Raw genomic sequence first — 23750 nt, 5'->3', positions numbered from 1 at the left:
ACTCATGAAACCTATCAAATGGCTGAACATCTGATCATTTGAGCAGGCTTAAGATTTGTTGATCACTAACGCACCCGCTAGTAGGAAGACCACGACACCAGGCACTGTGTACACTTTGTTTCAGGTGATCCGATTCCGTAGACTATAGTCTGTAAAACTTTAACCGACATGGACGAATGATGAGCGTGTCTGCATTTTGTAAGCCTACATAAGTTGACAAGCTTTAGACGACAGCAGTTACGAAACAACCTCCAATTCACTTCAACCCTAAGAGGTGGAGGTTGACCACAGCATGATCCTGTAAAATACGAAGGTTTATGATCGGTGTGTTGGAATAATATCCAGAGCCAGCTAATATTATTTCGGATGAATGCCGCTGTGAATGCCATGTCCAGACTGCAATTTTGCTGCAGACCGTAAATGCTGCACTCACAGACCGTAAATTAACCTAATAGTTTTCGGGGACAGTTTGTTCCCTGCATGTGATTTAACAGAATGTTCTTCTTTAGAATACAATCCAAGTGTTTGCATGCCAGACATTGACAAGGTGCAGCTACCAGGGTTTAATGGATATTAAATACAAATAAATGTGTTAATTGCATTCCGTATTCTGTCATTATGGTCTTATCTACATGAGGCACTTCAGTACATAAACAGCTGGAATCAACTGACACGTGACTGGATGTTGTGCATAGAGTGGCCAGGTCTGTGAGGAGCTCGAGTCATGCTCCAGCCACTGAGGATCCTTAGCAGATCCTCATGGACACTGTCCCGATCTTGCTCCAGCTATGTGGCCAGAATGAGGTCTGTATAGTTGACTCTGTCACGCACACACTTTCTTTCTCTCTGCTTCTCTCTCTTTCTGTATTTGTTTGTATCACTTGTGCATCTAGAGGGGAGACCTTCCATACAGTATGTTAGAAATGCTACAATTACGTAATTAGCTTCCTGGTCTAGGCATCTGAACAAGCTGAAAGAGGACGACAATGCGTGTCGGGTTGCACTGCAGTCTGGGAACATCTTCCTCTACCACAAACTAGCTCCACTGCTGCAGCGTACCGAGAGTGGAATATTCCAGCTACAAATCCTCCAGACCAGTGGTGGGTTTCCATCATTCTGTAAAAAGATCTATGTAGACAAATACCAGCAGTGAACAGTGGCTCTTTAAATGAGACCAAACCTGTGTAATATACCATTATGAACATGGGTGTTATGGGTATGTTATGGGTGTGCTTGTTTGGTTTGTTTTCAGAGGTGGAGGGGATCCTGGAGAAGCTTGGGGGAGATAAGGAGATGGTGAAGGAATCCATACTGATCACCTGCAATGAACAGAACCAGGCACAGTTCTCTTTGGATGTTGGTAAGAAGAACACAGTGTTCGACATGACTGTCTTACAGTTAGGCTTAAGATGACTCTTATTCTGTAGAATTAGAATAACTCGTGTCATCATAGACTTTCTATTTATCATACTCTCCCTCTCTATTAAACTATATCTCTGTCACTACATGTCAGTATACTGTCTGTGTGCCTGTTGGTCTGAGCTATGGTCACTTCATTGACCTGACTGCCTCCCTGTCTTTGTTGTAGGAGAGCTGGAGCAGGGTGCAGTAGAGGAGCTGTGTGGAGGAAACTTCATCGATCTGAGGAAGGCCTTCTTCCTCCTGCATGGCCCTGAGGCTCCACTGGTGGCTAGAGTAGGTGCTGACAGTCTAATGGATCTGTAGAGTCGTCAGGGTTTTATGTTTATCCATGCCGATGCACACTTGAGTTGTTCATGTGTGTTTTTGGCACCCAGGGGCAGGCTTTGCTTCGGTGGCACCAGTCCAATGGCTTCTGCAGTGCCACGGGGCAGCCCACCCAGAGAAACCAGTCGGGCAGTCAGAGAGTGTGTCACAGGAGTGGCATCACCTACTATCCCAAGGTAGGACACCACACCACGGCAGGAAAGGGTAAGAAGTGACCTTTTTTATTTTCATCAGTGGACTGGATTTTTTAAGACTGCTCCGATTGTTTGTTGTGTCATCAGATGGCCCCTGTGGCGATTGTACTAGTGTCTGATGGGAAACGGTGTTTGTTGGGGAGGCAGTCTTCCTTCCCACGGGGGATGTACAGCGCCCTAGCTGGGTTCTGTGACATGGGTGAGTCTGCACACACACATAAACACACACACACAAACATGATATACACACCTACAGTTTCAAATGCGTACCTCCCCAGGTGAGAACCTGGAGGAGACTCTGAGGAGGGAGGTAGCTGAGGAGGTGGGGCTGGAGGTGGAGTCTATCCAGTACTCTGGGTCTCAGCACTGGCCCTTCCCACAGAGCTCCTTCATGGTGGCCTGTCATGCCTTCGTAAACCCTGACAAAACACAGGTCAGCAGGAGAGATTGCGTAAAATGTTCACATTCAGACATGACCTCTAAAGTTACTTGTAAGAAACCTTGTAATTTATTTTGTAATTGACTAACTTACCAACTTTGTGGCCAGCTGAGTGTAGATGAGCTGGAGCTGGAAGACGTTCGCTGGTTCACTTTGGATGAGGTCACCGCTGCGCTCAAGATCAAGACTCCGCCTCGGAACCCTAAAGGAGAACCACCCACGTTTTGGGTCCCGCCCAGCTACGCAATAGCCAATCGACTGATTCGGGAATGGGCAGCAAATAAACAACTCAAATCCTAGCGGGATGAGAGGGGAGTTTGTAACCAACACAAGAGTGACAAAGCTGTGGGACTGCATTGCCTTTTTTTAACAGTTACGTCTCTCTAGAAACCTGGCTTTTAATTAGCTTGGGATCTATTGAACTAACTAGATAGGTTAGTAACCGTTCAGGGTCAATTATGTTTGGTCCTGGTCAGAACTGCACTGTGATTTGGACGCATGTCCTATATGGAGGAGGCTACAGTGTTTGACCTGATGCCATGGCTACTGAATTTCATCAGTTATTTTACTGATGTACTGTACTGTTATAATGTGAGGGCTCAACAAAAAATCTCATGTACAATCAGGAAGCCACTAGTGCCCTGAAATGTCAGATGGCTTTCTTTGTAAGTGTTGAAAAAAGTGGCCTTTGCTGACAGATATTAACCATTTTTAATTTTCATTAAACTGATCAATGACTACCTTTTCATTTTTTTCAACGATCCTTGTCTTTACAGAAAAATGGTGAAGATGATTGTGATATATTTTAAGTAAATGGACATCCACAATGTGAATGAAAGTGTTTTTTGAGGTTTTATCCAAAAGTAGTCACTCTAATCAAAACATACACAACACAGAGGTGCAAACAAAAGAAATACATACAATTTTACAACATTACGTCCCAATATCAAGCCTATACAGTCTACTTAGTTGTGGGACCACTTGGACATTAAGATAGGGTGACAAGGTACACATCAGGGTGACACGGTACACATCAAAGTAACAAAATGCTCATTTTACCTTTTAGAACATCTTATTTCAGTGTTACAACTGTATATCTCTGTATACAGCCCACCAAAGAGGAATTCGGGTTTCTACAAACACTGCATGAAAAGCAGAATCTTTATGGTACTCGTTGCTCAATATCAAACATCTAGACCTAAACAGATCAGATCAACATGGGGGTTATCATTCCCTCACATTTCACACTGACCTATCCATTCCTTTACACACTCATCCAGATCAAATCTTTTTGTGCCGAACGTTTTAATGTTAACATATTTAATCAAAAACTGCAAGGGGCAACGTGGCCGTGCTGGTCAGAGTCTCTAGGCAGGGAGGACTCACTTCTTTCCCTTCTTCGCTGTGGAGGCACGGGGCGTCTTCTTACAGTACTTATCCTCCAGGTTGGCTATCAAATAGTTGAACTCTGTCTGGTTGGCCTGTTGTTTCCTCTGTGAAAGATGAGAAAAGGAGAGAGGGACATAATCCATGGGTAGCTTGGATAAGATCTGCTGGAAGAGTTTGGCTTCTGATGGACCCCTGTTTACATGATTCCATATCGTTCTTCCCTCACCACACGGGAGTCAGGTGGACAAGGCACTTCACCTTACTTGCCTCGGGGGGAATGTCCCTGTACTTACTGTAAGTCGCTCTGGATAAGAGCGTCTGCTAAATGACTAAATGTAAATGTCACCTGTATCATGGCAACCAGACTGCTTTCACTGGTCATCCCCATCTCCTTCTGCATCTGCTCTGCCTCCTTCTCTTCCTTCTGAGCCTGGGGGGGGGGTGGGGTGGCAAAACCACAGTACGATCAACAGATCACAACCTGTATAAGGCTGTTGTACATACAGACCAAGATGCCTGCTCCGATTCTGGTAAGATAACTAGCAGGTGTTCTGGGCTACCTGGCAGCTAGAGTACTGTAGGCTTGTGCTCTGGTTGCGGTAGCTCACCTTGCGCTTGCGGCTCTTCTTTTTTGTGGCACTCTCGTGTGTGAAGCCCTTGTAGGCGGTTAGCTCTCCTGCGTCTATGGCACCCTGCAGGATGTCTCGGAAACGTCCCTCGTCCTCCTGGGTGGCACAGAGCACTGACTCCATGATCTTGTTCATGTCTCCCTGGCTCTCCTCGTACACACGCTTCAGATCCTGCTTCTCTTCGTCTGTGTATTTGTAGGACTTCTCAAAGTCCAGGATGTCCTGCAGTGTGATCTGGTACCAAAAAAAAGAAAGACTTGGTCAACCTGGCCTTTTGAATCTCATGTCATTTAGTACATGACGTATTAAAGGGTGCAGGATAACAAGTATTTTTTTTACCTTTGGGAACATTGTTCTCCAGTATTCTTCCCAGTTACGGTTTTGGTCAATTGAATCTGACTCTTCATCAACGATGCCCTGCTCGTCGTAAATAGCTCTTTGGTCTTTATCACTCAGCACAGCGTAGACCTTCCCAAGAGCCTGTGTCAAGACACCCCCAAAACAATACGACATCAATGTAGATCATGTCAGAACGGTAGAAATATTGCTACACATAAAAATGAACTTTTTCTAAATGTAAATATCCGGGAGTCCTACCTGGAATTTTACAGTGGCTTGTTCGTCTTCAGGTGCTCTGTCTGGATGGACCGTGAGCGAAATTTTATAGTAGCCGCGTCTTACCTCGGCCTCAGACGCATCCTTTGTGACACCAATAACCTCATAGAGATTTGACGTCTTAAAGAGCTCCTGGCACTGTTTCAGCAATCCCATGTTTGATTTTTAAGTGAATAACCTGGCAGAAAATGTGGGGACCGATGCATGAATATGAGAATTTGATCATTCTCACAAAACCCACTGAATGTATCCAACCGTATCATGTTTTATCAAACAGTATAATAGCCAAACAATTCACGAACAACATATGAATATGCAGTTAACCCAAGCCGTTTTGCTTTGATGGGGTAGGCTTAACTAGCTAATTTTAGTCAGCCACCCATCTACAGCAGTAGTGATGGGAGACAGCAGGCAGATATATCACATGCGTAGCTTGTAGCAAAGTCACAAGTGTAACAAAACATCTTTGATAATAACTTACTGTACACGATTGGACAAACCAAGAGGTTCTTGTTTCCCTTTTATACGTTGCTATAACCAACTAGTCACACTCCAAGCCTTCTCTTTCACACTTACGGCTGCGAGTATACACATCCGTTCTCCAAAGTTTAGCGCGTAAATGTCGTCATTGACAGCGACTCTGGTTTTCAGAATAAGAGCCGGGAAGACTAGAGGGCAACCGGCTGAGGTTATAATGCAATGAACGGGACACAGCGCACCGCGGGATGGTTCAAGAAAGCCAAACGAAATACATTTACTACTTCCTTCCAAACCGGAACTAGTATTACGTGTGTTTAGTCAAACGCTTCCGTCTAAGCTTAGTCACTATTTACGTTAAGTATTTTGAATGTATATTCCATTCGAGACATTGATGCATTATGATTTTATGGATATAATCGTAGCTCTAATCGATGAGACTGACATTTTTTTTTGCATTCGTGAAGTAGCTAGTGAGAAGAACTAGAAGAATGTCCAATTTCATCGCGCTGCAGACACAGTTGGCTTCGGTCATGGAGACACTGGTTCACGCGGCCGTGGCAGAATTGGGTAAACTTGTTGAAGACACCTCGGTCTTCGTGTTCAATCTAGAGTTAACACCAAAGCACAACGAAGATGACGAGATGACGACAAAATTGCAGACCGAGAGTCAGATGAAGATGGTGAGTGAATCTACTCCAGCGAGGCCTTGCTCTGCCTAGTTAGCTCTATAGAATATTGCCCTAAGTTAGCTGTTACAAAGCTACCCCCCGATCAGTTTATTTTGGTCCGTCCATGACTTGGTCAGGGCTTTTCAGTAGATTTGTTTTTGTTTGAAGAGACTTCATGTAATATGGGTTGACTCGTGCTCCTAAATGTGGTCACTCTGGACGCCCTGGACAATGCAAAAGCTTATCCGTACACTTTACCCATGTTAATGTATCACCACCACGTGTCTAAATCTCTTCTCCAGACGCACTTTGCTTCAGTCATGGAAACTCTTGGCAATGAAGCACTTGGTAAAATCATGAAGATCGTGGATGACACCAAATTTCTGATGGACTTTGAGCAGAAGTCCTTCAAAGCAGTTCGCGGGAGGAAGAGTAAACCACAAGCCAGCATATTGAACATCCTGTCAGAGGGAGGAATGGGTAAGGGATTGCCTCAGGTTCAAGATATCAGACAGATGACCAGTGGCCACTCCTGGCCAGATCCACTGTGGTTAGGTTCAGCCTTATAAATGTTGCATATGTTCTCTTTGCTGCAGCAGAGGAGCATTCGTATGGCGGTAGTGGAAAAAATATGGAGGAGACCGTTTCTACTCAAGTAAGCGAATTAACATTCATGTCACTATCATGCATACGTTATAGCCCTCTTGGGGTTTCCACAGCTAAGCGCATATTAACCAATCCTGGTGTTGTGGTCTGGCAGCCCACAGAGCCTCAGGATACGGATGAGCCAGAGGCTCCCTTCGTCCTGGCTGTCAGTGTGAAGGACGAGCTGGGCAACATTGACCTGGGAGCCATAGCTGAGAGTAAGTATGAGGATCGGTTAGATCCCGACCTCAGACAGTGACACACCCGTCTCACGCTGAATAGGGGGAGGAGAGGCAAATGTTCTTAATGGTATACTCCATGTACATGCAGCCCGTTCTTCACAGTTGGGTGAACACATGGCTCTTTTGCTGACATAGGTGTTTCCTGTCGCCCTTTTAGGAGCTGCTGCAGATGCGTATGTGGTCGACGGGACACCTTCCTCGGACCACCAGTATGAAACGGTGCCCATCGTATCCCAGCCCAGCCAAGCGGACCTCCTCCTCGAGAAGCTGGTCCGGCAGAGGAAGCTCTTCATCTGCACCGAGTGTGGCAAGAGCTTCTCCACTCAGAGCAACCTGAAAGCCCACCAGAGGATCCACACGGGAGAGAAACCCTTCACGTGCGTCATCTGCAACAAAGGCTTCGCCCACAAACAGAGCCTGCAGGACCATATCCGCACACACACGGGGGAGAAGCCCTTCGAGTGCCTGCAGTGTGGGAAGTGCTTTGGTAAGCAGGCTCATCTTAAGACTCACTCCATCATACACACGGGGGAGAAGCCCTACAGCTGCGACCTCTGCGGGAAGAGCTTTAACCTGGCCCAGAACTTGGCCCGCCACCAGCAGATCCACACAGGGGAGAAGATCTTCACCTGTCCCATCTGCGGCAAGGGCTTCACCCGGGCGGTCACGCTCAAGACCCACGAGCTCATCCACACAGGGCAGAAGCCGTTCAAGTGCGCCCAGTGCGGAAAGAGCTTCCGTCACGCCGTCAACCTGAAGAACCACCAGCGGATCCATACAGGCGTCCGGCCGTTCAGCTGCGACCTATGCGGCAAAACCTTCCGCCAGTCGGTGAACCTGAAGATCCACCGGCGCATCCACACAGGCGAGAGGCCATTCGTGTGCAAGGACTGCGGGAAGAGCTTCAGCCAGCAGAGCAGCCTCATCTCCCACGGACGCACCCACTCAGAGGACCGGCCGTTCCCCTGCAGCTACTGCGAGAAGAAGTTCAACAACGCCAACAGTCTGAAGCTGCACCTGAGAATCCACACAGGGGAGAAGCCGTATGGGTGCGAGATCTGCGGGAAGACCTTCAGCCAGGGAAGCCACCTGCGGACACACAAGAGACACGTCCACGCAGGGGGCAAACAGTACATCTGTGACAAGTGTGGAAAGAGGTACTCAGACCAGCGCAATTTGAAGATGCACAAGTGTGTGTATGCCTGACATGTGCTCCCAAAAGACATTTGATCATTGTTATGCAGTTGTTGTGTTCTGTAATTTGTATTACGAGGATGTTGGCATCACTGGTCCTGTTGACCAAGGTTACAGTATGTCTGAAGGGCACTTTACACCATAAGAGCCTTGACTTGAAGCCCATCATTTTATAAGTAAAACAGGCTGTTTGTGTGCAAGGACTGTGGGAAGAGCTTCCGCCAGCAGAGCAGCCTCATCTTGCATGGACGCACCCACTCAAAGGACCAGACGTTCCTCTGCAGCTACTGTGAGAAGAATAATCTGGACTTGTCTCACAAATAGTCCCTTTCATACAGTCTCTGTACTGGCTGGTATTTTAGATACTTTACTTTATAGATATAGATTGAGATTTGATTTGAGATTTTGTATGGAGCAGAAGTTTGTTTTCATGAGCTGTGTAGGCTATTTATTTTGATCCAACCTTAGACTTTGAAACGCTAACTGAGAAACTAAATTAGTGTGTATCACAGGAACCAAAAATGCCTGATGTCTCATAAGAAGAGAATGAATTGTGTGTGCTACTGTACAGTCATGCATTTTTTGTAAATGTGTCAAAGGACACGTGATTGATTTAGCATTTCATAACTATAGCTAATATTTTGCTGTGTAATATATTTGTAAAAAGAAAGAAAATAGCACTGTTAGTTGAGACCATCAATGCAGATTTTAGTTTTTTTTTTCTGTCAAACAAATCATCAATCCCCAGTAATTCATAACCCATCTGTTCTCTTAGGGGTGAATGTTTCAGTGATTACTTCTCCATGGAGTCGTCAATTATGACACAACACGCATCCACTATTCTCATGTCAGAGCATTGTTTTTTACAAACACTGATAGATGCTGCTGCCAGGTATAGCTATGTATCATTGATGGTTGTGTGAGAGAGAATTAACTGGGTAAAACAAAGATCATGGCAACAATTTATGAGCATAAATAAAAGCATTGTAACCTGCATCCGGGCTTTTATGGTAGATCTGGTTCTAGTTGAAATTATAACACTATTGACACAATTATGAAGAATACATATTTTTACGTGATGAAGAACAACTTAAAAATGGTTGAAACAAAATTAATAATCAAGAAAGGAACTATATTGCCACCTGCTGGCAAAGTAATAAACGGCTGCAATGTGAATATGATAATTGTATAATATTGGCAATGGTAATCGTGCAATCATTACTGAAATACAATCATATACCAATACATCATGCGTAGTCGCTTCCATTCCATTTTACACCAACCCTGTATTTTCGAGAATAGCAAGGCAGGGGTAGGAAGGGTATGTTTATATATCTGACGTCAGTGTCAGCTGTGTACAGTGTCGGTATACAGTGAGCGTGTGTATGGATGATTCAGCGAGACTCGATTGAGCAACAGAAAGCACTTGACACCGACCAGGTTAGCAACAATGAACACCTTCCCGGCTTTGCAATAGCTAGATACCTCCAAGAGACAGTTTTAATAATAGTTAGGATAGCTAGCTAGCTCGCTGGCTATCACGCTATTGTAGCTGCCCAGTGACGAGAAAGGGCAATACGGACGACTGGAAAAGCTGGATGATTTGGTGGACCTGACGCTGGGCCGATTACATTTGCTTAGAACGAGACGTTGACTGCCAGTTGGAAACTAGCTAAAATGCTAGATCATTACTATATATGATCTAATCTTCTTATTTTCATAATATGTAGTCTAGCTAAGATAGAATAATTATCAGACAAACAGTACTGTAGAAGGAGATTTTAGAAATCTGTTAGTCTAACTAAACAGAATTCGGGTGATTTCAATCGGTTGTTTGCAAAGCCTTCTACAATAGCTGGCTTTAAAATTAATTAACCTTAAACGCAACCACTATACGCTAATTACATTCAACCATTCAGTTCACTTTTGAATTCAGGAAGTTTGCGGTAACGCAGTCGGATGCTGCCACATCTACTTGTATAGGTAAGTAGCTAGTCTTGGATCTTCCGTCTAGTGCCTAGTGTCATTTACATTAAGAAGCGAGTTTTGTCTGTACACTAGTGAACGTTGGAAGAAATGTGGCTTATTCGTCATGAGCAACCAACAACAAAGTCGGCCTAGTAGGCTACTTATTACATGAGTACAGGACTAACTAGTGTGCGGGACAAGTGTGTACGCCACCACTACCAACATTCCTCTGCAGCTAACAGCGTTCCATCCATACTTCCCTGACTTGGAAGTGTGTCCAACTGCCAGTAGTAAAACAATCCTGCATGGTGGTGACACGTATCTTGACTGTCATTGTGTGCATGTATTCGTTAGGGGAGGCCCCTTCAGAGTCTTAACAGAATGTCTGTCTGTCTGTCTGTCAGTGATTGATTTAACAGGGTTTTCTCCTCCCCTCCCAACATGCCATTTCTAGAGTAGGGAACACATCAGGGATATCTGCACTGCTGCTGCTGCCATCGCAGATTGACTGCAGGAAAGCTAGCTAACTTCTGGTAACATAAGACCTATCTTAAACCCTATATGCACTGACTCACTTTATCCTAAGTATATGACTATATTGCTATGAGTCACATAGCAAACAACCCAACATAATCTTTTGTGTGTTGAAGATTCCAGCACAATCCACTGGCAGAAATCACTATGTTGGTTAGAATGAGGTCTGTCTATCAGTATGACTGGTGTGTATTTAATCACAAGAAAGCATGGAGGGATTATGGCTCTCACTGTGCTTGTTAACTAGATTGATCATTAGCCAGGGCTTAGCTTAATGCTTCTGGGGATGGACGGACGACTGGACTCTGATAGCTCTCAAATCTAATGGGCACAGTTAGCCTTAATAGTAGAGAGCTTAATGATGCAACCTTTGGTATTAAGTTGTTGTAGTCCACAAGGCCTCTGTCATAGTCTCTAAAATGACAATGTTTAGTGTATTGCCTATGAATGTGGCACAGTGGCAAAGGTTTTCCCCCTGCTCACATGGGTTCTCCACCAAGAGAACCCCCCCCCCCCCCCCAAAGAACAGAACAGCTTCCCCACCCATGTCTCCAGCCAGGACATGGGATCTGTGTGTGTTTCCCTCCACTCCCTGCATGAGTGTGTCTATGTGTTCACATTTTGTGTGAGATTAATAAAGGGTTGTTGTTGCTGTTCTGTACCTAGTCATAGGGGCTCTCCTGGTTTGTCCCCTGAGCCATGTTCATGTGGTATTTAGATAAAGGAAAGCATGTCACATGTCTTGGGTCTAGAATGCTCACATCCTCCGGCTCCCCCTCCCCCCCCTTTACCTCCAGGCCTATCTGATATCAATAGATAATTCATGGCCTTGGCCTCTGTACCTCTGTCTCTGGGTGTTTGTGTTTGGGTGTGGTGGTGTGTTGATGTGAAGCTCTGGACTGAGATATTCAACTCTAGCCTGAGTTACCGCACATACTGTGGAAACTTTCCCCCCCAGAGTAGAGACATATTTCATCCTATTGAATTGTGCAATAAAGCTATGTGTTCCTTCTGTTTGCCTATTTCTGTCTCTCTGTTTGCCTTCTTGGTGTACGGAGTATCCTGGCAGTTGGCTGACAGGAAGTATACTTAGAAACACAGACCTTTTAGGTGCTACAGAGTCTCAGAGAAAGAAGACACTTTTGTTTTTTGTTTGCTCTTGTGGTAAACAACGTCAGCCTCTGGAGAGATGATTCCGCTAAAGCTAACTGTCTCAATTCTGCCAGTCACGAGAAACGTTATAGTCTCCGGAATCATTCCCCCCCCCCATTGTAATTATTAGCCTGGAAGCTAATTCAGAATGTCTCTGCCAGAAGCTGGCTCCATACTAGAAATAACATGTCTGTTATTGATGTTATCGTCTCTATAGTATGGTTCTGGCTGTGCCAGACAGTAGGACACCTAGCCTACCTGCATCTCCTCACAGCCTGTTCCCCAGGGTGTTCCCTCAGTCTGGTAGTGGACCATCTGATAAGGCAGGAAGACAGAAACACCCCATAATAAGACACACATTCCCTTATATAGATGGCAAAGCAGATGAAGTCATTTTTAAAGGTTTTTCTTCATCTTCTTTGGCTCTTTCTTTGTCTGCCTCTAGCCTGCAAATTTCTCTCATCTGAACTTCTGTGTGTCTGTGTGGTCTCAGCTGGTTTCTTGAAGCTTTTGTGTACTGTGTGTGTGTAGGGCCTTGGTGGTGTAGGCCCACCTATTGTAATGTATTTGCCCAGAGCACTGACAGCTGTGCCTTTGTTGCCTGACTGTTGGACTGCTTGGGTATGTGTGTGTGCGTTTTCTGGACAGCATTATATTGTTGTGCAAAGAGGCTGGCTTTGTACAGATGGCGGAAAGACAGTTTAAGCTGGGCTTATTGTAGTGTACTGCCCATCACATCTCTGGCCCTGCCTTGACCCTGAAGTTATCCCCACTGCTCACTTCAGAAGTTTTCACATACCTAGAAGCTACCATGTCGATTTTTAAAATGACAACTTCAAGTTATGAGACCCGACCCTGTCTCCCAGGACCTTTCCCTTCTGCTCTGACGAGTGGACTCATTCTCTGTTTCATAACATCCTGTTCCACGCTGTCCTCTTTTAGCACCACAAAGGGATCAAGTGAACAAGGGCCCAGTTGAAGGAGGGGAAGAAAGGAGGGTCCAGCTCTAGGAAGCGAGCTCACTCTAGGAGACTGCAGAGAGAGAGAAAGACAGTCTTTGTGCATGCCCAGTGAAGGGGAGGTTATGTGTTGCTTGGAGAGCAGTGTGTAAAGCAACACAGATGCACACACACACACACACACACACACACACACACACACACACACACACACACACACACACACACACACACACACACACACACACAGTAACGAGTATAGAGTGAGTTTGTGGTGTTGCCAGTCTACATGGGAGTGGGGGATGGAGAGTGCAGAGGTGAGGGTCTTTGCGGGGGTCTGAGGCTACTGACATAGGAAGGAGTAGTCCCCTTTTCCCCTTTTTTAAGGAGTTTGTGAGGTGTATAGGTTTTTTAGGAAGCCAAAATGTTGTTAGTGTGTGGCAGGATAGGCCTAACATTGTAAGTTGCGCGTCATGATCCCGGGTCGTGATCAGGTTGCAGGAGGCTCTCAGGCACTACATAATTGAATGAACAAAGCCATGCTCCTCATCCTCAGAGGTGGGAGTGTGTGAGCAGCTGCCAGACACAGACAGATGATGGACAGACAGAGAGGGAGAGAGGGAGAGAGAGAGAGAGGGAGAGAGGGAGAGAGGGAGAGGGGGAGAGGGGGAGAGGGAGAGGGAGAGAGGGAGAGGGAGAGAGGGAGACCATCTGGAGCTGGGAGAGCGTTATTGTAACTGATGAAGTATGAATGGGAGTGGAGACTGTTGATTGACCTACTCATAACCAACATACAGCTTAGTAAGAGATGGAACTGACCTCTGGAACTAAGCCCATGTAAATTTATTCAGAGAATACTGACTGTAATCTTTCAATCTTTGATCCTGCCTAGTTTTCCTGCCCCCCCCCCCCCTCCCTCCCTGGTTAACGTTTGCTAGATCAATGCATGTTCCTTTTTCTGTCTCGCTGGCTATTTAGGCTAAACACCATCAGTACGGTATTATTAGCCAGCTTGTTGCTGCTCTTCTCCTATCCTCTGCTTCCTGTTGCCTCTTTGGTGAGGCTGAAATAAGAGACGGAAACAGCAGGGTTGAGTTCATTGACTAAAGGATGTACGGTTCAGAACATTCTAGAGCTGCATTACTTAGGAGGGTCAGTCCTAGCCTGAGCTCTTTACTTTCTACTTATTTCACAGTCAACGTCTCCTGTCCCCTATAACTGACACTGCCCTATAACTAACACTTATGGATGGAACATAAAGAATTGGATTATTTTTGGATATCTTCCATATTTCTGTCATGTTGCCATGTCTCCAGATTAGCGTGCCAAGTAGGGAATAGGAGAATTGGAATGAAGGAAGAACATAAGAGCATGAGGCATTAAGGAAGGACGGAAATTTACGCATTAGCAGTGTGAGGGGAAGTCGTTTTGAAAGTATTGAGACACAGCCTTAGTTTCTGTTACCTCAGTGTCCTCTGCTAAGAATAGCCGTGTCCCCCCCGCCTGCATGTCGCCATGGCATGTTGGAGCGAGGGACGGAAGAGGAGAGGGATGAGAGTGCAGACAGGACAGGGGAAGATGGATGAGGGCCATATGCTACGGTAAGGAAGTAAGGAAGGATTCTCCCTCTTTCTCTCTCCTCTCAGCATCCTTACTGCACCATGACTCTGCACATATTCTAGAGTTTGTAGCCCGTGTGTGTATGTGAGTATAAGCCTCACAAAACGACCATAACAAGAGTGACACAGTAGGCCTGCACAGTGGCTTGGAACCTTGAGTTAGGCCTACATTACCGCTGGTGCTTTCGCTGGAGGTCACCACAATGATTCCTTCGCTGCAGCATGTAGAACATTCTCTTCTCTCAGAAACAATAAACAAATGCCTGATGTTACGTAACAGGCTCGGGCCGCAGCCCACAGGCGTTTCTTTTGTCCTATTTTCATCTGTGTATTGACGTTGAGAAAACACCATGGTGTGACTGCAGGAGAGACAACAGCCAGCAGGTCAAAAGATCGATCCATCCATCCTCTTGCTGTGTCAAGTTGCTTTTGGGTCAATAGGGCTCTATGTAATCTGATCCTAATAATAGTTTATTCACTGATTTGTAGACCAGGCCTATGATGATGTTGAGCTTTGTGGACGTTGGAAATAGACCTTCACAGGGGTTGGACGGCAGGATGGTGAAACTGATCTACCACCTGTGAGCTTCTAGATCCCGTAAGATCACAGCACAGGGAACTGGGGTAGAAGTTGGACCATATGTTGATGTGTGGAGATCGAGACAGTGATATGGTGAGTGCATGCACCTGGTGTGTGTGTGTGTGTGTGTATTGACCTCTGCTTTAGGTTCTCCAGTTTTCCGGACACACCCTGGGGTTCTGACCATCTGTTCTGTGGTCCACTCTCCCTTCTGTGCTCTCTTTACATGCAGTTCAGCTCTGCTCTGGAGTGCACAGATTATACAAAATCATCTATCATGCTGTCGCAGGCTGTTTAGTAACCCAAGTACGAGTCTGTGGGCTGAATGTGGGGTATTTTGGACGAAGCCAAACCTGCAATCAGTATGATTCTGAAAAATCGAGTTAGCTATACAAAACACTTCAAGTGCAGTTTTTACTGAATGAACTTCCAATCTCCCCTTGTTCAGAGTAAACATGGCCTAGGGTTGCATGTGGCTGTTCTCGGGGACTGGTGTAGGGTTATCATGTAACTGAACCCTGTCACCTTCTTGCTCACTGGCTCCAGTGATTGATGTGGTCTCTGGGCTAGCTGGACTGGGAGCTGACCAGGCTAACTAGCTCACAAGCAACCAGGCCTCTGTTTACTACAGTGTTGGGTTCATTGAGTCCATTTTGGAGGTGATATCAAAATCTGACTTGACTGAACATGAACTGACCTTAACTCAGTAATAACAACATGAACCTAGACTTATCAGGTCAGATAGTCTAGGCTGCATTAGACGTTTCCAGGTCCTGTCCAATTAATGTAGTCAAGCAACAAATCCTGTCCATATTGTTGTGCTTATCTCGTTAATGTGGTGAAGACGATGATCATATCTGAACATGGCCGCCCAAGGGGATTCCTGTTACCTTCACCCCAGTGGCCTAAGAACTAGAGCGTGAGCATGATCACATTAGCAGTACGACTGAGTCTGGTGGAATGCTGTTCTCCCAGACATACGTATGAAACTACGTCTCTGTCTGCTCGCGCTGAGCTTTTATAAATGGAATAAGGCAGGCTATTCCTCTCCCAGCTAGCTAGCCAGCCAGTTAGCCATTCAGCCAGCCAGACATCCTCCATCAAATATTGAAGCACCTGTTTTCCTGAGTGTCCCGCTGGTCTCCCTGCCTCCCAGACAGCCACGTGCAGGCCAGCGTGTGGAAGGAGACAAGTAGATTGCAGCACCTCCAGAACAGCCTCACATGACCAGACCTGGTGCTAGACGCCAGGCTAGCCTCTGTAGCAGGAGAGGGGATATCAGGTAATAATTTCTCTTTAACTAGGCCAGCTATCATTGTCTGGTTTTGCTATTTGGGGATGCAGGGCTGCTTTTGATATTACTGGTTAATATGTCGATTTTCAAGAGACTTTCAGAAAATCACTTATTGTGTTTTCCATTGTAAGCTGACTCTTAACCTGCCAGTTATCTGTAAAGCTGGGCAGGGCATCTTGTCCTTATTTGATTAGAGATAAGGAGCTGTTCATTCTTAGTTCCCGGCTTCAGCAGTTCTCTGCCCAGCCCAGCAGCACATCGGTAAATCTCTGAGATAGAATGTGGATGTGTGTGTGTGTTTAGAAAGATGCAGAGCACGGGGGTCATAGAATGAGGCTGAGTTTGGCAGTGAAGGTGTGGAGGTACACTGGGATGAACTAAAGCATAGAGGGATAGGCTTGCCGCTAGGCCTACGTAGGTCACAGTAGGAAATACAGCTGTCTGCTTCGACCTCTAAACGCTAAGGATTTTTACAGCTCGCCTCATTCATTTAAATGCACTTGCTGGCTCCGAGCCCAAGCAGGGAGGCTACAGTAAGTGTTCATGTAGCAGACCTTCCCTGTGTTTCTCAGCAGAGAGGTGACTCAGCATTGTAAGTTGTGGCTATCAGGATGGGGGGTGTCAGAGAGTGTGTGTGTGTGTGTGTGTGTGCACTGGTGCAAAGGTTTGGGAACAGTTTGCTGTGGATGATTAGACACACACCCACATCTATGGCTTGGACACAGAGTTCCTCTCAGTCTTGCCTCTTCTCTGTTATTGATTTCTCATTCTGCTTGGAATTTGTGCTTTATGTACTGTTGCGTTAGGTTGTAGACCTGCCGAGTACCTTGTGACCCTTTTATCTCTTCTCTCTTTGTTTCCATCTCTCTCTCTTTCACTTTCTCTCTTTCTAACTTGCCCTGGACTAGAGGCCTCTCTATCCTGGGGACAGGAAGCACGTATGGAGAGATTTAGGGTAATGGCTGTTCATGCTTGAGCTAAGACATTTCTAGATGAGTGGATATATGGACAGAGAGACCTATGCTGCCAGAGCATGAAAGGCATCCGGTGATATCTTTGTTTACGTGATCCTGGTCAAACCTCATCCATAACGGCCATATCAGAGGTCTGCTCCTGACCGCCAAAGCTGTATTGCCTCCGTCTTTATGGAGAGACATGGCGATGACTGGCACCCAGGGGGTCTATAAAGTGTTCTGATTCCAGGTCGATGAGGGGCTGTCTCCAGCCGGTCTGCTCTGCTGTAGCTGTTCTCAGCCTCACCCTCTGAGCTGGTTCATGTCTAAACGTGACCACGTAGACACGGAGACCGCTGATGAAAGATATTTCAATAAGGAATTATATCTCCTTTCACCTCTCATCACCCGGCACTAACCAACGTCTCTCTCGTGGCGGATGACTACTGTCAGTGTGTCGTGGTTGGGCAGCTGTTTGGCTGCCGGTCCACCTTGTTGCCTTGTGACTGGTCATGCAGCAGAGCTGGAGCGAGGCTACAGGGTACCGTAGGAAGCAAACAGTGAACTAGCTCCTAGGGTTGGCTGTGGAGCGCTCTGTGGACCCACATGGTTTTTGAGTGCCCCGTGATTCCCCATGACCTGGTTCATAGAGGGAAACGTAAGCTAAGACCGGCTTTGGCCAAGTCTATTTGTTGTTTTGAACGTGGTTTTGGCCCCTCTAGTCTTATTGATTTACTAAGATGGTTAGTCATCACTGAGGCACTGTTTCACAGAACAAGCCCATCCGTGCACACACACACACACACACACACACACACACACACACACACACACACACACACACACACAAGTGCATTTATGGCCATTACATGTACAGCTTTAATTCCACTGTTGTAATAGATCACATGATCAATATTTGCTCTGCCCGCTCACTTGTACAGGGATAATTGGGTTTGTGCTTGTGTGTGTGTGTGTGTGCTCGCACATGCTTCCTGTGTGCAACTCTTAAGTACGCATGGGTGAGGCTGCGGTTGTGTTCTAGTCCTGCAGGCTAGACATGGCAGTGATTCCTATGGCAGGGTGAATGGATCTCATTGCCCTAGCAGGGTAAGTGTTATGAGCATATCTGCATGTCTGCCTGTCTGGCTGACCTGGATGACTGCGATGCAGCAGTATTATCCTGATCGTAGCCAGAGGGGGGTGGAAGGGTGTACAGGGAGTGTGACCTGCTTTCATCTGACCCCAGCCTTAGGGCTAATACATGCTCTCTGTTAGGAAGGTCAGCACACTGGAATATGGGTCAGCGTGCACGCGCGTGTGTGTGTGTGTGTGTGTGAGAGAGAGAGACAGGTTATAGATGGTACCACTTACGAACCGTAGTAATCCACGGCCACAGTGTAGGATAGATTTTGCCGCACGGCAGAGAAGGAGGGAAAAGACGAGTGGAGAAGAGCACGTTGGCGTAGCCTCGGTCACACGGCCCTGCTAAGTGCTGTTGCAGATGCTGGCTGCTGCCACAGCTTCGCGTGTCGTCCCAGAGGTCACAGTATGAAGCGAGACAGGAATAGACCTGAGTCACTCGCTCAGGGCCCCTCACACACACACACACACACATATACAGAAAATCACACGCACACACACACTTGCACACACGCAGCAAGACCACAGCTTAGTGTGCACCGGGTTTGGACACAGTCCAGGAGAGTGGACGGGAGTTAGGAGAGAGATGGAGAGAGGGAGCGCTAGCTGCAGGTGCCCAGAATGAGGCTAAAGCTCATTAGCATGCTTTTCAACCTCATTTATCTGCTAGCATTACCCGTCTTTGGCTAACCTAGCGTAACCACACTGCAGCACAGTCCTTTGCAGTGTGCAACAGAGCATTACTGGCATGCTTCTAGGACACACTTTCCCTCTCTCTACTTCTCTCTGTCTTTTTCTTGCTCTCTCTCTCCTCTCTCTCTCTCTCTCTCTCTCTCTCTCTCTCTCTCTCTCTCTCTCTCTCTCTCTCTCTCTCTCTCTCTCTCTCTCTCTCTCTCTCTCTCTCTCTCTCTCTCTCTCTCTCTCTCTCTCTCTCTCTCTCTCTCACTATATGTCTCGATCTCTCTCTGTCTCTTCCACCCTCTCTCCACTTCTGCCTCGTCTCCCTCATGTCTCTATGTTCCCAGTCATTACTTCTGATGGCCGGGGGCCAGAGATTCATTGATTGGCTGAGTGGTCCCTCATAGACACTCCATTATAGATCTACCCAGTCAGCTCTCCTCTCCTCTCCTCTCCCCTCCTCTCCCCTCCCCTCCCCTCCCCTCCCCTCCCCTCCCCTCCTCTCCTCAGATTGACTTTCTCTTGTCTAACCAACATCAAAATAGTGTTGAGGGTGTTTGAACTGTGCCTCTTAATACTAGTTGTGCTTGGGTGATATTATGATGATACATGATACTAGAGTGGGGATGACATCTTACCTAGTTCCAGGAGAAGCTGTATTGTCTCTATTCTATTCAATTTTATTTCTATTGTATTTTTTTAAAATATTTTCTATTCTTTGTTATATATTCTATTGTGGTTGTGGTGTGAGTGAGACTGTCTCCCAGGCAGTTCCAGCCCCGTGTGGGACCCTCTCCCTGGTCACGCTCTCGTCTCTGGAAGCTTCCACCTCCACCCAGTCATGTCTCGTGGTTGAACCCCGTGTTCCCTCCCGGCACCCTCACACCACGCCGTGAAATCTGCCTCCAATAAAGAGCAGACCCCTGTCTTGTACCTCGGCGGTGAACTCAACCCTGTTTGGGGGGCATCTTTGTGTGATTCAGGCTAATCTCCACATCACAAGGACTTCTGAGGAGCAGTCCCAGGAGCGTGAAATCAGAGAGAGATCAAACATCCCTCTTAATAGACCTACATGGAGATATGATGGAGCCTGATGTGCTTGCCGGCTGGCCTGAGGGCAGTGACACTGGGTCCGCTCCCTGCTGTTCTCTCATGGGAACATCAGAATTGGAGATAGCACTCCTGTTTAACCACATTGAAGGCGTATCCCCTCTAGGACATGCAGCATGGAACACTGACACTGTCTCCGTTCTGATGGCATCTCTGTGAACATGACTTTTGCGTGAGAGAGAACGCTTATTGAAAGACAAGATGATCTCCCGGGTGTGGCTTTAGATGTGGTTGGGCAGTGCTAACAGGTGTGGTCAGGATTGAGAGGTTTTGGCTGTGCTGTGTACATATTGAGGGAGAGGGAGAGAGGGAGAGAGGGAGAGAGGGAGAGAGGGAGAGAGGGAGAGAGGGAGAGAGGGAGAGAGGGAGAGAGGGAGAGAGGGAGAGAGGGAGAGAGGGAGAGAGGGAGAGGAGGGAGAGGAGGGAGAGGAGAGAGGGAGGGAGAGGGAGAGAGAGGGGGGGGAATTATTATTATAATTATTTGACCTTCTCTGTGTTCTGTGGTTAAGCTCTGACAAGCCTTTACTCTCAGACTCCTGCCCCACCCAGTTAACCACTATAAACACTCATATGCCATAAGCATACTCTCACACACACCCTAATCGTTTGAAGTAATCTGTTACTGGCACGTCATGCTCTGTTCAGCCTTAACAATTACACTACACACCTCAGAAATGTCACCGCTGTCACAGGGATGTCTCTGTGTCTTATGTGACCATGCCTTACAAACTGACATAGAAACACAGTGTCTGTAGAAAGACTCGTTTAGTACTAATAAGAATCCTTTTGCAGAAACTAGCAAGTGCTGGCAAGAATTACAGTATGTCAAACATTCCCCTCAAGCAAAGTTTTTCTTAACCTTTTTGTATCCCTCTTCTTCCCCTCTCCACCCACCCTCTCTCTCTCTCTTTTTCTCACTCTTCCCCTCTCTCTCTTCCCCTCTCTCTTTCTCTCTCTCTTCCCCTCTCTCTCTCTTTCCCTCTCTGTCTCCCCAGCCCTTCCCCGCCCATCCATGGTGGAGCAGGTAGCAGATGGCAGAGCCGCTCATCAACGCCCCTGTGCCCACCATGCCCACCATGGTCTCCAGGCTGCCCAAGTTTGGCTCCCGGCCCGCAGGTGGCGCCACCACCACCGCCACTCCTCTAACAAACGGCTTCCACCACCACCCACTGTCCGCTACTGGGGCTACCGCCACAACCGGGGGGAAGGGTTTACAGATACCTCCCCCCCTCCGTCAGAACGGGCTGGCTCGCACGGTCCCCTCCCAGTCTGTGAAGTGGCGGAACGGTAGAGGGGGCGGGGCCATAGATAAAGAGGCGGGGCAAAATGATGGCGACTGGGCTGAACCTCAGCAGCACCACCCTCGGCAACGGCAGCCGCTGCAGCGCTCACCGATGGCGCCACGGGGGATCAAGAAGCCTGCCGGGAAGACGAAGGGGTGTGGCGTTTCCTCCGCGATGACCAGCAGCGCCAGGACTATCCCCCAGTCTGCCAGAACCGGACCTCGGAGTGCCGGTGTGGCAGCCAGACAAGCCCAGAGTGGACCCAGTCTCTGCAAAGGCAGTAAACAGAGTCTGAACGGCAGGACAAGCGGACAGCTGAGGTCAGGTTTGCTCAAACTGGGACTGAACCCCGGTTCTAGATTCGGTTCTGGGTCCAGGTCCGGTTCCCCCAACAGCAACCTCCCTAGTAGCAGGTCCCAGTCCAGCGAAAGCCTCAAGTCCAGCCCCTCCCTGTGTGAGGATAGCATGGTGCGCTCTCAGAGCCTGACCCAGGTCCGCTCCGGCCTGCCCTCTCCCACCCTCCCCCAGTCCCCTGTCACCCGCTCCTACTCCTTCTCCAGAGCCACGGAGCTGCCCCCCCAGGCCCGCTCCCCCACGATCCGGTCCCCCCTAGCCAGGCCTGCCCCGGCCCTGGGCGGGGGAGGAAGAGGAGAAGGAAGAGGTGGTGGAGGAAACGAAAGCTTCCTCTTACATCCCAGTAAGGCTTCACCTGCCACAGGCTTGACCAGGCCTGGAACGGGGGCGGGGTCAAGCTCCCTCATCCCTCCCACTGCTCTAAAGAAACCCCTCCTCTCCAACCCCACCTCCACAAAGCTCTCTGGCTCTGCTCTATCCTACAGGCTCACACGCCCATCACTCATGAGCAAGCCCCGCCCCTTCCTGGCGACTACAAAGGTTCCTGGTAACCAGGAAGTGGTGGAGGGGCGAAGGAACTCATTAGAAACACCCCCAGAGACCCCTGACCCCTCCAGCTCCACTGAGAGCCCAGGGAGCACCCCGGAGGAAGAGAGGTTGTCTGAGGAGCCAGAGGCCCACGGAGAGGTGCCTCTGCTGGGGGAAACCCTGGAGGACATGTCCCTCTCCTCCACCTCCTCTCTGGAACGCAACGACAACAGCGAGGAGTACATGGATGACTTTGATAACCTTGGCAACGGGGGAGAGGGCATCCTGCTGCTCGGCTCCCATGACGATGGGCTAGACCAATCCCCTCCTGGCGAGGAGGATGACAACGCAGGTGTGAGCAGCGCGGCAGGGCTCCACAGCTTCCTGTCTGAGAGTGTGGATTGGGAGGGCATGGGCCTCACTGGTGAGGCTCAACTGCACATCCTACCATCTGAAGCAGCTATATATACATATATCGCATTGATCTCACAACTCTCTCTGAGGAACACTTCCCATCTCTGTGTCGTGAAAGTTTGAAGATGTTTAGGGTCTCTCCTCTCCCCCTCTTCCTCCAGGTTGTAAAAGAGACTTCCTCATGCCCTCACGGCGCCTCAGCCAGGTGCTGTCAGGGGGGGCCTCCCTGGACCTGTCCCCCTCCGACAGCTCCGGGGGCACCTACATGTGGGACGAGGAGGGTCTGGAGCCCCTGGGCAGCGCCACCTCACACCCCTGTGGGAGCTACGACTCCGACCTCAACAGCCTGGTGAGTCGGTCTGATACACGCTCATGCTACCTGCTTTAACCCTCGTGCTGCCTTCGGGTCACATGACCCAAAGGTTCATAACGAACCATCGTTGTGTTAACCCAATTTTACCCAATACAAAAACAAATACAAATAATTTTCTTTTAACCTTTGCAATGTGGGGGGTCTGAGACAGCCCAACGGTTAAAAGAAAATGCTTCACTTTGTTTTTGTATGCGGTAAAGTTGTTGCAATACGACGGTGGGTCACAATGACTGATGGGTCAGAATGACCCGAAGATAACACAAGGGTTAAAGGGGACATGAGGAGCACTCGTTTTGTATTAGGGAGCAGTGTACTGTGCCAATGAGCCATAGCCTCTTACAAAAAGAACATGTGGCGTGACACTGGGAAATGCAAAGCAAGACGAATCCTTTCCACAGCGGATGTCTGCTCTGTATGACAGGGCAGGTTGCAGGCAGCAGCTTGGCTGTACTTTGATCTGCTCCACTGCAGGCCTCGTGTCTTTGTGAGAACATCCAGTCCACATGTTTCATCCACATTACAACATCCTGGCTGTAACTGCCGTACACATGAACTTTGTCCAATCGACAG

At 47.8% G+C, this 23750-nt stretch overlaps 4 protein-coding genes across 7 annotated transcripts; 3 read left to right on the top strand and 1 right to left on the bottom strand.

Annotated features, from left to right (window-relative positions):
* Nucleotides 1–28: 28 nt before the first annotated feature.
* nudt13 (nudix (nucleoside diphosphate linked moiety X)-type motif 13) lies at nt 29–3125 on the top strand. Of its 2 annotated transcripts, none has more exons than XM_062474947.1 (9): nt 29–124; nt 696–804; nt 958–1100; nt 1253–1360; nt 1589–1695; nt 1797–1922; nt 2028–2139; nt 2219–2373; nt 2488–3125. In XM_062474947.1, exons 2-9 carry the CDS (start codon nt 725–727, stop codon nt 2677–2679), a joined length of 1023 nt encoding a protein of 340 aa, XP_062330931.1. In that variant the 5' UTR covers nt 29–124; nt 696–724; the 3' UTR covers nt 2680–3125. The 2 variants fall into 2 exon arrangements, with proteins under 2 accessions (XP_062330931.1, XP_062330930.1); XM_062474946.1 differs by lacking the exon at nt 29–124 and adding an exon at nt 131–324.
* An 87-nt stretch (nt 3126–3212) lies between these two features.
* Nucleotides 3213–5638, bottom strand: dnajc9 (DnaJ (Hsp40) homolog, subfamily C, member 9). The gene is made up of 6 exons (XM_062474948.1): nt 5494–5638; nt 4995–5190; nt 4737–4877; nt 4377–4631; nt 4115–4198; nt 3213–3872 (listed from the first exon to the last, which is right to left on the bottom strand). Exons 2-6 carry the CDS (start codon nt 5166–5168, stop codon nt 3762–3764), a joined length of 765 nt encoding a protein of 254 aa, XP_062330932.1. The 5' UTR covers nt 5169–5190; nt 5494–5638; the 3' UTR covers nt 3213–3761.
* Nucleotides 5639–5707: 69 nt separating this feature from the next.
* si:ch211-207i20.2 (uncharacterized protein LOC568537 homolog) lies at nt 5708–9292 on the top strand. Of its 3 annotated transcripts, none has more exons than XM_062474943.1 (6): nt 5708–5845; nt 5960–6172; nt 6463–6640; nt 6757–6815; nt 6921–7023; nt 7205–9290. In XM_062474943.1, the coding sequence occupies exons 2-6, from the start codon at nt 5981–5983 to the stop codon at nt 8251–8253; spliced, it is 1581 nt and encodes a 526-aa protein (XP_062330927.1). In that variant the 5' UTR covers nt 5708–5845; nt 5960–5980; the 3' UTR covers nt 8254–9290. The 3 variants fall into 3 exon arrangements, with proteins under 3 accessions (XP_062330927.1, XP_062330929.1, XP_062330928.1); XM_062474944.1 differs by having other exon boundaries at nt 5735–5845; nt 5957–6172; XM_062474945.1 differs by having other exon boundaries at nt 5726–6172; nt 6760–6815; nt 7205–9292.
* A 321-nt stretch (nt 9293–9613) lies between these two features.
* ccser2b (coiled-coil serine-rich protein 2b) lies at nt 9614–23195 on the top strand. The gene is made up of 5 exons (XM_062475496.1): nt 9614–10224; nt 14963–15071; nt 16210–16335; nt 21224–22817; nt 22969–23195. Exons 4-5 carry the CDS (start codon nt 21260–21262, stop codon nt 23193–23195), a joined length of 1785 nt encoding a protein of 594 aa, XP_062331480.1. The 5' UTR covers nt 9614–10224; nt 14963–15071; nt 16210–16335; nt 21224–21259.
* Nucleotides 23196–23750: the final 555 nt, after the last annotated feature.

The sequence above is a fragment of the Osmerus eperlanus genome, chromosome 12 (assembly GCF_963692335.1).
Source record: "Osmerus eperlanus chromosome 12, fOsmEpe2.1, whole genome shotgun sequence".
NCBI lineage: Eukaryota > Metazoa > Chordata > Actinopteri > Osmeriformes > Osmeridae > Osmerus > Osmerus eperlanus.
Note: the sequence above shows the minus strand (reverse complement) of the source record. Positions and strands in the feature narration are given on the sequence as shown.